Source organism: Poeciliopsis prolifica, unplaced genomic scaffold (genome assembly GCF_027474105.1).
Source record: "Poeciliopsis prolifica strain line A6 unplaced genomic scaffold, Auburn_PproV2 SCAFFOLD040, whole genome shotgun sequence".
Classification (NCBI taxonomy): domain Eukaryota; kingdom Metazoa; phylum Chordata; class Actinopteri; order Cyprinodontiformes; family Poeciliidae; genus Poeciliopsis; species Poeciliopsis prolifica.
In genome coordinates, this window is record NW_026562415.1 from 12887 (window position 1) to 26314 (window position 13428).

Consider the following 13428-nt stretch of genomic DNA (forward strand, 5'->3'; position numbering starts at 1 on the left):
TTATAAGGAGAAAGGTAAATACTATTGTCAAAAAAAAAATCCTTTGATGAAATTCAAAAATTCTTTGATCTAAGAAAAAGTTCTTTGATCAAAGTGAAATGTGACAAGATCAAAGAAAAAATCTTAACACAAAAGACAAATTTGCTCTGATCAAAGAGAAAAATGCTTAAATAAGGAGAAATTCTAAATATGACTGTCAAAAACAAAAAAACCTTTGATCAAATTCAAAAATGCTTTGATCTGAGAAAAAGTTTCTTTGAACAAAGTGAAAATGAAAAGATCAAAGAAAAAATTTAACATCAAAGACAGATTTGCTCTCATCAAAGAGAAAAATGCTTAAATAAAGGAGAAATTCTAAATATGCCTGTCAAAAACAAAAAATCCTTTGATGAAATTCAAAAATGCTTTGATCTAAGAAAAAGTTTTTGATCAAAGTGAAATATAAAAAGATCAAAGAAAAAATTCTTAACATCAAAGACAAACTTGCTCTGATCAAAGAGAAAAATGCTTAAATAAAGGAGAAATTCTAAATATGACTGTCAAAAACAAAAAAAACTTTTGATCAAATTCAAAAATGCTTTGATCTGAGAAAAAGTTTCTTTGATGAAAGTGAAAAATGAAAAGATCAAAGAAAAAATTCTGAACATCAAAGACAAACATGCTCTGATCAAAGAGAAAAATGCTTATATAAACGAGATAGTCTAAATATGATTGTCGAAAACAAATAATCCATTGATCTAAGAAAAAATTTCTTTGATCTAAGAAAAAATTTCTTTGATCAAAGTGAAATATGAAAAGATCAAAGAAAAAAATCTTAACATCAAAGAAATAATTTACATGATAAAAGGGAATGATGCTAAAATCGATGAGAAAGGCTAAATACCATAGTCAAAAACAAAAATGCTTTGATCAAGGAAAAAAATTATATGATCAAAGACATCAGTTCTAAGATCAAAGGTAAAGGTTATCTGATATGATCAAACATAAAAATGCTGTGATGAAATACAAAACTCTTTAATCCATGAGAAAAATCCTATGATCAAAAGAAAAAATGCAAAGATCAAAGAAATATGCTGAGGTCAAAGGGAAACAGTAAATGCTATGATAAAAAAATATAAATTCTGTAATCAAATGAAAAAAATTCTAAGATACAAGACAAAAAAATTATCATCAAAGACCAAAAATAGCTAAGATTAAAGGCATAGGCTTAATGCTATCATCAAAGACAACATTTCATATGGTCAAAGACAAAAATGCTATGATCAAAAACTAAAATGTTAAGATAAAAGGCAAATGCTAATATCAAAAACAAAAGTTTTATGAACACACAAAAAAAATCCTATGGTCAAAGACAAAAATGCTGTTACCAAAGAGTTTCAAATGGTGTGATTATGCTACAGGATCATTCATTATTTGTAGTGCAATCCTTTCGTAGTGTGATAACTGATAAGGCTTTTTTGCTACCAGAAGGGAGTTTTACATTTACTTCTGTCTCTTGAAAAAGATTGGTATCGCAAAATGTGATTTATTAACATTTCATTCCTTCAAGATTTTTAGGTTTTCTGGCTTTAAGATATGATAATTTATTAAACTCAATTAAATTTATATTGAAGGATTACTGTACTTATATGTTGTTTTTTAGAAAGTCAGTAATGTACGTTCTTGACTTTTCATTCAGGTACATTTTTGAACATAAGGGCACGCAAAGGATTATGGTGATTAACAACTGTTCCTCTAATGATGATGCAGCCTATTCTGTGGTTGCAGGAGAAGAGAAATGTACCACAGAGCTTTTTGTCAAAGGTATCAAGAAAATGTCTTTCATTTATGTGTGTGTGTGTGTGTGTGTGTGTGTGTGTGTGTGTATAAGCACATACAAACCCTATTTTCAGTTTCATCTTTGCCTGTTTTCTTTCAGAGCTACCAATAAAAATTGTTAAAGGTATTGAGCCTGTGAAGACTACAGTGAACGAAAGGATTGAGCTAGAGTGTGAGGTGTCGGAGGAAGGCGCTCAAGTTAAATGGTAAGGAAATATTAGTTTTTCATTACTATCAAGAATATTTCTTGCCAAGAACTCAGAAGTGTAAGACATATGTTCTTCGTGTTATCATCTCTCTTGGAGAAAACTGACTGAAATTCTTTGTCAGGATGAAAAATGGCGTTGAAGTCCCAACAGGAGTTCGCTCAAGGTACAGAGTGAAGTGTGAAGGAACCAAACATTACTTGGTCATTGATGATGCCTCCAAAGACGACACTGGAACATATTCTGTCATGGCCAGTGGAGGCACTTCAGAGGCTCATGTTCAAGTAGACTGTAAGTTTATTCTTCTTAGTCCATCAATGTTAAGATGTTTAGTAAAAAATATTCTAATTGTGTACTTTTCTCTAGTGAAACCCTTGAAGGTGTTTCAGGATCTGCAGGATATGACAGTGATGCTGGGGCAACCCATAAAGTTACACTGTGAAATCTTCCCAGGAAATGTCCCAGGTCGTTGGTACAGGAATGGACAGCTGATCCAGCCAAGTGATCGTCTCAACATTATACACAGGGCTAAGTAAGCCTCCCAGGGTTTCCATTAAAATGCCACCCTTATCCAAGCTGAAAGTTTGAGACTATTTTAAAGTCTAAATAAAAAAACATTGCCTTGGTACCACCTGTGTGGAACCAGAATTGAAGAATATACTGAAAATATAGAAAATATTCTACTTTCTTTCAAAGAACTGAAAAATGCAAAAATGCTTAAATAAAAGTAATTTCTTGTTTAGATTTTTCCAGGCTGGAATCCAACATGTTCACACTACCAAATACCTTTTTTATTTTTAAGAGTTCACCGACTGGAAATTGAGACAAGTTCCCTTCATGATGCAGGAGATTACACTTTTGTGCCTGAAGGATACTCACAAAGCCTGTCTGCTAAAATCCACATCATTGGTGCATAAACTGAACACTTCATATTTTTCTGAGTTATTAGTTGTGATAATAATTAATAACTAGCTACAATTCTGCAGATCCTCCAAGAGTACATCTCGAAAGCTTGAACTTCCCAGACAACACCGTCACAGTTGTGGCTGGAAACAAACTCCGATTAGAGATCCCCATAAGTGGAGAACCAGCACCTAGAGTGGTGTGGATGAAAGGAGAAAGGGTGAGCTCCTTGCTTGTTTATTTGAGATTTTGGTTTGATCATCCAGGCATGTCACTGACCTAGCCAAAACATCTCAGTTTTGACTAAATTTAGATGCCTTTTGGGTTAAAACTGAGCTAAAGAAACATACTAACTAGATAACCTGAAATACTTCAGGTTGTCCAGAGCTTAAACCAAACTTTCAGCTGTTCTATATTCAGGTTTATTTGTCTTTTATAGGTGATTCTTGATTCAGGCCACAGAGTTCACGCTGAAACTTACGGCGACCAGACCAGCCTGACAATTGAAGTCACAGAGCGCGAAGATACAGGAAACTACAAAATTGTTTTACAGAATGAGGCAGGAGAAGCTACAGCTAGTGTCAAAATCAAGGTTGTTGGTGAGAAAATACCAACATAAAATCATTAATATCAATTTGTTCAATATAATTTAGTCATGTGTCACTTGCAGACATTCCTGATCCTCCTGAGGCACCTTTGGTCCCAGTTGTGGGAGGCGATTGGTGTTCTATGACATGGGAACCACCCAAGTATGATGGAGGTTCACCCATATTAGGTAAACAATCCATCATGCATGGTCAAGCTTGAGTATTAAAGTTATGAAATGACAAGCTTTTTATCGGTTCCCTGAAGGATACTTCATTGAGAGAAAAAAGAAACAGAGCTCCAGATGGATGAGGCTGAACTTTGACTTGATCAAAGATACTTCATTTGAACCTAAGAAGATGATTGAAGGAGTGCCATATGAAGTCCGGATCTTTGCAGTCAATGCCATTGGTGTCTCCAAACCCAGTGAACCGTCCAAAGCCTTTACTCCCCTCGGTGAGTAGCACTAATCTCAGTGCTAGTGCCAACAAGTTACCAAGGCAAAAATAAGACATACATATAAGGTTTCAGTTGAACTGACAACAGTTTTATTGTACTGGCAAACATCTAAGCCAGGGGTGTCTAACTCCAGCCCTCGAGGGCCGGTGTCCTGCAACTTTTAGATGTGCCTCTGCTGCACCACACCTGAATAGAATAATTAGGTTATTAGCAAGGCTCTGGAGAACAAGGAGGAGGTAATTAAGCCATTTCATTCCTGTGTTTTGTACCTGTGGTACATCAAAAAAACTGCAGGACAGTGGCCCTCGAGGACTGAAGTTTGACACCCCTGATCTAAGCGATGTTATGTGATACAAATTATGTTGGCTGTAACATAGCTGTTTAATCCAATACCCATCAGAGAAAGCATTCTGACTTTGACCTTCACTAGATATACAGCCGCTTTAGGGGATAATAAATATGTCTTTATGATGGCTGTGAAATCATTCATGGATTAGAAGTTTATAGGAGCAGGTCAGTCAGAGTTTGAATAGGGGTTAAATATGAATCACAGAAATAGACAGCCCGAATAGGCACTAATGAGTTCTGGCATGGCATACCAGCAAAACACAGTGATCTCTTCGTTACATGATCCCTTGTTTATTTAGATATATGTACATCACATGATAATTGCTGCAACACATGAAGAATGAGAAACCACTGCAGAGTTCATTCATAGTCAAGAAAGAGCTTGAAACATACAGAAAAAACATATGAAGTATTTCCATTATTATTAATTTCTATTTCATAGACTAAGTGTTGTTTCCATGTGTCCATTTGTACAACTTCCCAATTATTTATCCCACTACACATCTATCCATCCATCCGCCCGTCAGTCCATCCATTCTCCATCCATTTGTTCTACATTTGCCTGTATCTCCATTCCTTTCTCAGTCCAACCTGTCCAATGTACTAATTATTAATTGATATATTGACTTACTTCTTTTTCTTTCCCTTCTTTCTTCCTTCCATCCACCCACTTTCTAACTAAAAATAACCAACAATTTTCATTTCAACACAGCTGTGACCAGTGAGCCCACTATGCTGGTTGTGGACGATGTTACTGACACCACAGTGACTGTAAAATGGCGTCCTCCAGAAACCATTGGGGCAGCTGGGCTGGATGGATATTTAGTGGAGTACTGCATCGAAGGAAGTGAGTCAAATCTTAACAACATTGAGGTGAGGTCTTTAGATACAAAATATTATCCCAACTGGACTATCTTTACCTACAGCTGACGACTGGGTGGTATCCAACAAAGAGGTAACTGAGAAAACCAAGTACACCATCACTGGTCTAACTCCAGGATGTAAGATTTTAGTTCGAGTCAAAGCCATAAATAAAGCAGGAGCCAGTGCTCCACGCACTCTGCAGCACTCTGTCCTGGTCAAAGAAGTTGTTGGTGAGTTCTCAGAAGTCTGTTCAACTGCAACAAATGAGCCAAACAGTTGATTTAATAAGCATAATGTTGTCTGCAGAACCACCAAAGATCCGTGTCCCGCGACACCTGAAACAGACTTACACTCGCAAAGTTGGAGAAACCGTTAACCTTGTGGTGCCTTTCCAGGTAAACCGCAAACTCCTTTAATATAACCCTTCTGAGTGGTATAATTTACAAAGGATTTATATGCATGTCCATAGGGAAAACCTCGGCCAAAGGTTACTTGGATCAAGGAAGGCAACCCTGTAGAACCTTCCCATGTTAGCATCCGCAACACAGACTGTGACAGCATCATTTTTATCCGTAAAGCAGACCGAAACCACTCTGGGAAGTATGAGATGACGGTACAGGTTGAGAACCATGTTGACACGGCAATTATAGACATACAGATTGTGGGTAAGTGACATTATGAGAAAAAATAAACCATATTTACTTTCATGCTAATGACAGCTATTAATTTAGGCTTCCTTTTTGATTTTAAGATCTACCAGGACCGCCTCAGGCTGTCACAATTGAAGACGTTTGGGGAGAAAATGTAGCTCTCGTGTGGACCCCTCCAAAAGACAGTGGAAATGCCCCAATAACAGGCTACACCATTCAAAAAGCAGACAAGAAAACAATGGTTGTGCAAAATATGAAGCCATAAAAAAACTATAAATGAAGTTTAATGTTTATATAATATTTACACAATGTTTATTCTGTTTTACAGGAATGGTTTACATGCATTGAGCACTATCACCGGAACTGCATCACCATCACAGAACTGGTGGTTGGGAATGAATATTTCTTCAGAGTCTTCTCAGAAAATATGTGTGGTCTGAGCGAACTGGCCACCCAGACCAAAAAGAGCGCTCTGATCGTCAAAGAAGGTACAATGAAGAGTGGAAAGCCATTTTGATTGATGCATACTTAGTGATATATGATTGAATAAAATTAACTTACAAAGAATTGCTTTTAGTGAATTTGAATATTGTTATTTGTATACATGTTTATTTCATATATTCAGTAATTTTTATCGTTTAATGTAAAAAAAAAAAAATCAGTGTTCTAATTTAGAATACATAATTTTTTATAAAATAAGCCAATTAAAATCAAAGTAGTACATTTATTTATTAGCTACTAAGGTGAAGCTTGGAAACAACATTGTTTTTGCACAAATTCTGGTTTATAAAATAAGTGATACAAAATAGTAAACATAAGCTGTTCATTTAAAATAAATGTCTTTAGTAGCATTTTTATTTTTGAGAAGTTAAATATTTTAAGATTCAGAATTTCTTACTTTATTTTGTAGACTGAAATGAATAGTGCTGAAAAACAAATGTAGCTCAAAATTGATTAATTATGATTCATCTGATTCTTTAGTCATTTAAATAATATACTCTTTTAAAATGTGTTTGTATTTACACTTGTTTAATAACTTCAAAGTTTTGTTTACTTAAATGGGATTTCTGATTTCAGATGGGAAATAGCTCTAAAAGTTTTTATTTAATTGATGTTTTTCCTTTATAAGACAGTTTTCATGACTTTTAATAAATATTTAGCTAACAAATCACAATTATTTTAGATTACTTATTTTATAAATTCAATAATTTTTGTCTTTATTAGAGGACATGTATTTGATGAAAATAAGAGGAGATAAGAAATAATTTTTGCCCATAAAATGTAATTTATTAAAATTTTATAGTTTTCTTCAATCTCAATATTCCAGGTTCAGTTGTTGAGGTAAAACTTTGCTTGTCTATTAAAATACAGTGTCTGTTTTTGTCCTGGAGAAGCTGAAACATTTCCCTGCCTTTATTACTGATCGGTGGGAAATGATGAAAGTTGATTCTTTAGAGGAACATTTTCCATTTGCTGCCTTTGCTTTCTCCGAAGGTACTGTCAGTGATCTTTTCCACCCTCCAGTGAGTCTAATTCACACTTTCACATTTGAATCTCATTGGGTTCTGGGTGTGACTGACAGGCCCTTAAGTGGTGGTGTCTTAGTCTGAGCTGGTGATGAATAAAAAAATACATTGTCCTTCCCTCGTCACATAGGGAATTTCCCACATGATACCGCTCAGCGTCAGTATCATGCACAACCCCATTCCTTTACCCTTAAACCCACAGGCTTGCAGATGAAAATACCCGAGTACAACGACCGCGACTTCAAGGAGCCACCAAAGTTCACTCAACCACTAATCAACACCTTTGCTGTTGCTGGGTATAACGCTACGCTGAACTGCAGCGTCCGTGCCAACCCAAGGGTAGGTGGTGAAACAACAAGACATTTTTATGCAATGATAGCACAAAAAGTGGAAGTCTACTTGTTTAATATTTATTTTTATCTTTAAATAATGTATTTTATATCCTGCACCTCATTTGCTCACAAGATCATTTCCAACGTGAATAACTCTAAAGTATTTGTTTGTTTTTTTACCACACAGAGATCAAAATCTTTTACAAATTTGGATTGAAATAACAATAGCAACACTTAAGCTTGCTGCATTAATCTTCTATTAAGACTAACAAGTATTTAATTCAGGAACATTTCATAATCCAAGAGGATCTTTAGCAAAAAGGGAACCATTATGCTTCACTGTGCAGGCTAGGATAGGTCCATGGGCTAAACAAAACATGTTCACTCATTTTTTCTGCACAAAATCACTATAATAATGAGATTTTAGTCTGGTCAGTTCTGCCTGTCACTTTAAATCCAAATAAGCTGCTATGCCCCCAACTCAACGTTTACATTCACACATGAAAATGTCATCAAACACATGCGCAGTTAAACAACCACTGAAAAGTAGAAGTGGAGCCTCCTGCACAACTGACAAATGCAGCAAGTGATTTCTGAATAGAAAGTCAGTAACAAAACACTAGTCTTTTCCAACAGGCATTGTACATCACATTTAACAGTCAGAAACCAGCTGACCAAAACCGGCCGGGCTTTGCCGAGGTTGTTAGGTAACAGCGCAGTGCCTGCTGATTTGTGACGTTTTATTCCAGAGGTTTTTTGAAAAGGCTTATTTTCCAGATACCAAAGACCTTGAAATTATTGCCAAAAAACATCTGGATTTTTTTAAGGGTTTGGACTTTTCTTTAGAAGCAGAAGAGACTCAAATGGAAGTATAAAAAAAATGTCAGTTTTTCAAAATAGGTATCCTTTAAGAATGAGTGATCTCTAACTAAAACAAAGAACCGTGCAAAATCCTTTATTCCACTGCCAAATGTCACTAGGACATGGCATTATGGAAGCAGTGGGTATTGCATTATAGTCAAACACAACCAATAAGTGCATCTGATATTCCTCTTTCTTCCTGCAGCCAAAAGTGATCTGGATGAAGAATAAGATGATCATCTTTGATGACCCACGCTACCGAATGTTTAGCAACCAAGGAGTCTGCACCCTGGAGATCAGGAAACCCAGTCCCTATGATGGCGGCATGTACACCTGCAAGGCCATCAACGACCTGGGGGAGGCCCAAGTGGAATGCAAGCTGGAGGTCAAAGGTCAGTGTGGACCTGGAGGTGTGCATTAAAAGTCTATGAGTCTGGTTTCCCATTTTTACCTCTTTACTTCCTTATTGTGACTAAAAGAAAAATTGGGTATATATCATTAAGAAGTTTGTCTATTTATGCCAGTAATTGCTATTATGGTCATAATCATTAGTCTATAATAATTGTAAAGAGGCAAGGCATCTTTTTGGGAAACCAACTCCATCTAGATATTATAACGGTCAACCAAATGGACGGTACCAAGTGGAAACGTAAGTACCTCGACTGAGTTGCACCATTTGTTTCGAAATTCATTACTTTTTTGAGTCCAACTGTTTTTTAGGACTAGATTGTGGTAATTTAGAAACCAGGGTTACAATTTAATACTGAACAAACATGTTCAAGAAAAAGCAACTGAGTGTAAGTTGAAAATACATGGGGAACAGTATTTAGTCTTGAAGTCCAGGACTATTAGAAGATTGCATTACAGTAAGCTGTAATTGGAGCTGTGCTTTTTAAGTTATATATTCATTTTTACCTTAGATTTCTTTAAGATTAACTTTGTTAGTCCAAGTAAATGTCATAAATGGATCAGTTTGTATAAAAATTGTCTGTCCTGTCTTTCAATTTTATATCTGTTTAAATAAATATATATCTGTTTAAGTCTCCATCTAAATCTAAACCAATGAGATGTTTGGTAGCATCATATAGGGCGGGCCATAAGTTTCCATACAAAGAATAAATAAACATTTGATATTGGACAACCATTTTTAATTTTTGTAGGATTCTGTGTAATCGCTGCATGTCTTGGACCACTTTATGGTTGATCTGCAACATTTCCAGTTTTCTGAAACTTGCAAATAAGTTTTGCCACAGTGTCGTATGGAAACTTATGGCCCACCCTGTATTTAAATTTGACAGATTTTTAATCTAAAAAAACAAAAACAGATAATTTGCAGATTGTCTGAATCACAGCAGCCATTCACAGCTTTAGATTTAATCCCACATTTGAATTCATAAACATTTGGTGCAACTTGGTTTTAATAATGGTAATTCGTTCAAGTATGTGGAGTGTAAATAATATTTGGTGACACATCACAATGTCATCCCTTATGTTTGTGTCTTTTTCCAATCCTGCCATTCTATTCATCACAGTTCGCACAGCAATGAAGTTCTTGCATTTTATTAATTCACCTCTCCATCTTAAACTATTTTCCACAGATTCCAGTGTCTCCTTTGTTCTGTTAACTCTTCATATAAAGAGTTCAGTAATAACTCAGCAGTACTCCCTGGTGCACACATGTAAACTCCATGTAACTCCATGTAAACTTGGGTTAACCCCTCTTTTCTGCTTTCTCCCCCAGTCCCAACTCAAGAATTGTGAATGTATGTTCTCATATAAAAGATAAGGTAAGCTTTCATATGGTTTCAGCATATGAAGCTTATTTCACTCATTGTGCATCTTTTGGTCTGCCTGTGTAACCCTGCCTTTGTAGGCTGGAGGGACAGAAGCTGAAAGCAGAAACCAGTAAACTCAGATTCTGGCTTGCCTAAATATTTCAATGTTGATTATATTTACTGAATTCTGCTTTGAAATTGGTTGAATGTTGTACCGTTTCTCATGTAAGCTGTGACAGAGACGAGGTGAGTACACTTTTTATTCCAAGCGAGTTTAGTAAGATTGAGGACAATTGTTGTTATAAGTTGCTGAAAATGTCATGCACAATTCAAATGTCTTGACTTATCTCTCAGGTCTTTTTGAATTGCTTCCAATGAGCCAGTTTGTGGGATTAATATGAAACTATCAAATTATGGAGCTAAATTGGGGCCATAAGATTTGTTCAAAAGAAAAAAAATAAACTGAAAAAAATCTGATACTGAGAAAAAAACTTGACTCTGAAAAGTAGTTTGCAACTTTTTTTCAATATTTTTTTTTTTCTTTTGAACAAAGTTTATTGCCCCAATTTAGCTCCATATGGAATGTGGTATCCTGGTACATGGATTTAAGGAACTTAAGGCCACTGAAAAGATCCAACTCCTTGGAAAAACATTATGACTGACAATTTTGTAATTTAGGGATCTGAATTTTGCAGAATTGTGAACCTTGAACTGTGCATGGTTGTAAAAAAAAAAGAAAAGAATCCCAGTTCCACGTTCATCTGTATTGGTGTCCCATCGACAAACAACAACAGTGGATTGAAGTTGAAAACAATAAAATAAATACATTATAAAACAAATGCATTTTCTGAACATGCTAAAAGGTAAGACTTTGGGTATGGCATTACTTTTCAGGTTTTGTACTAAAACCAAATGAACATCTAAAATATGCAGGAGTCTGCAGAGCCTGAATAATTGCCAGCTGTAGCTCTGGGGGAAAAGTTTCAGGGTTTTTGGATTTAAAAAAATTGTAGATAACCTGAACTACTTTTGAGAAGTAGATAGATGCTACCGTGCAGAATTTTTCTGGTTAGTTATACAAAGCAAATTAGATATAAAAGAAAGAAATAAACATTGTCCAGAATTTATTGGACAATTCTGCCGACATTTCCCAGAATGCAGTGCAGTTCAGAATCAGAGTGCAGCGAATATTCCATGTGTTGAATGTTCTACCAGATGTATTATTATTATTGCTACTGATCATATGTATATTGTGATATATCGATTTATTGTCCAGCCTATAGTGTAAAACACTATCAAAGAAAATAAATCAAATCTACCCCAGGGGTAACTCTTCATGTGAAGGACTCTTTATGACTAAATAATGACACTTTTATTGCACTTTAATGCACTTTCAAAGCAAATTTGCATTAAAAGCATCATTATTGAACAAATGACACTTCACAGCAGTCATAAACATTCATGACAGGTGTTATGTTTATGACAGTGTCATGTCAAGTGTTGCCCATCGGGAAAACAAAATATTTGATTACTAATTAGAAGTTCCTCAACACCCTGATTAACTTTAAATGTGAAGTTCAAATGTAAAAATTCACCAGTTATATTTAATTGATAGGAATTGTTAAAGTTACCAAAAGGATTGTTCAAATTTATCTTTAGATTTTTCCAATCTGCTTTTATATGAGATTATTGAAATACTGTAAACATAATTTTTGTATTTAAGGTTTTTATTTAAATATATAAGTAACTCTAGAGGGCTCAGTATTATAACCTTCTCTATTTATTTTTTCACCTCTGTTTATGCCAACATCATCATAACTTGGGTTTTTGTTCTTTAGGGGGGTTTACCTTCTTCGAGCTCATGCAGCGTGGCGTACCCTTACACCTGATCGATAAATACATGAACGAGTCGAAGATCGTAGAGCAAGACAAATGAAACTGAAACCACTACAAAAAGGAGCTTTAGCTTTGCAAAACTTGTCTGCCATCAGCGACCCTCGTCTCTCGCCTCTCTTTTTGGATCAGCACACTGACGGCGGGTTAATGCTGGATTAATGGATCGGTTCTGGCGGAGGGAGTTCTGGTCTGTGGTGTGGAATGCTGTGTGCATGATTGAAGCTTGTTGTTGACATAAAAACCCGGTCATTTCATCTCCTTTCACTCCCTGTTTTCTTTGAAATAATGTATCACCTCAGAACCTACTTTAGTGTTTAAGAACAAGAAAAAATTTTATTTAAATAAGGATTAATGAATAGCAACTCGTGTCTGAGGTATTTTCTGTGGGTTTTTCTTGGTTTGGTCAGTGAATGTGTTATTTATTTTGGTTGGGGAGTTCCATAGAAAAGAAACAGAAATGTTTAAATTATCCATGTTAATATGAATTTAACTCAAGATAAGAACGATTTGGGTAAAGTTGGAGAAAGAAACTTGATTTATTTTTTGGCTTTTTTTTTCTTGTGGGGAAATGTAGAAGTTTACTCACATGCATGACATCAAAACTTTTGAGTTTATTTTGGACTGATAAAGGTTCAACCATACGTGCATGTCTTTTCCTTTGTAATTACGAACCGCAGCTATAATAAACCTTCGAATTGCGTCTGTCTTTTCTGGTTATCCTATCTTCTTTTGAGTGGATTTAATGTGTTTTCATAATTTGGTTTTGGGGAAATATATTCCAAAATACATTAATGAGAGGAACATAAACTTCGCGTTGGTTTTGAGTTAATGTTTAGGGTTCATTGTTTTATAAAAATGATGAACATGAATTCATATCTCTGTTTTATAGCTTTAATTATATTTTAGCAACTTGTATTAGTGGCTTTTTAAGAAACTAGGCAAGTGAATCAGGGGGGCAGAAACAAAAATGCTGTATCAGAAAACAAAATGTAATAAGTTTAGATAAATATGTTAAATGTTTAATGAATATTTGCATATTCGTTAAGCTGTTTTATTTGACCAGAGTAAACCTCAGTTTATAGATTTATAAATATATTTACTTTTTTAAAAAATTTTCCATCTTTGAAATAATAATTTCACTTTATTTTCCTTTTTAGGTTTATATATATAGCTTATGAAGCATGCTTCACAGAAATCAATAGAAA

At 35.0% G+C, this 13428-nt stretch overlaps 1 protein-coding gene across 1 annotated transcript; it reads left to right on the forward strand.

Annotated features, from left to right (window-relative positions):
* Nucleotides 1-1678: 1678 nt before the first annotated feature.
* mybpc1 (myosin binding protein C1) lies at nt 1679-12929 on the forward strand (the record flags this gene model as incomplete). Its single annotated transcript, XM_055054685.1, has 18 exons — nt 1679-1803; nt 1919-2024; nt 2149-2315; nt 2391-2556; nt 2827-2933; nt 3011-3147; nt 3367-3526; nt 3598-3702; nt 3780-3968; nt 5032-5166; nt 5246-5413; nt 5490-5578; nt 5653-5848; nt 5935-6074; nt 6162-6321; nt 7562-7698; nt 8758-8944; nt 12166-12929. Coding segments are annotated over 18 exons (2572 nt in total), but the record flags the coding sequence as incomplete, so codon positions are not given.
* Between the last annotated feature and the right edge of the window lie 499 nt (nt 12930-13428).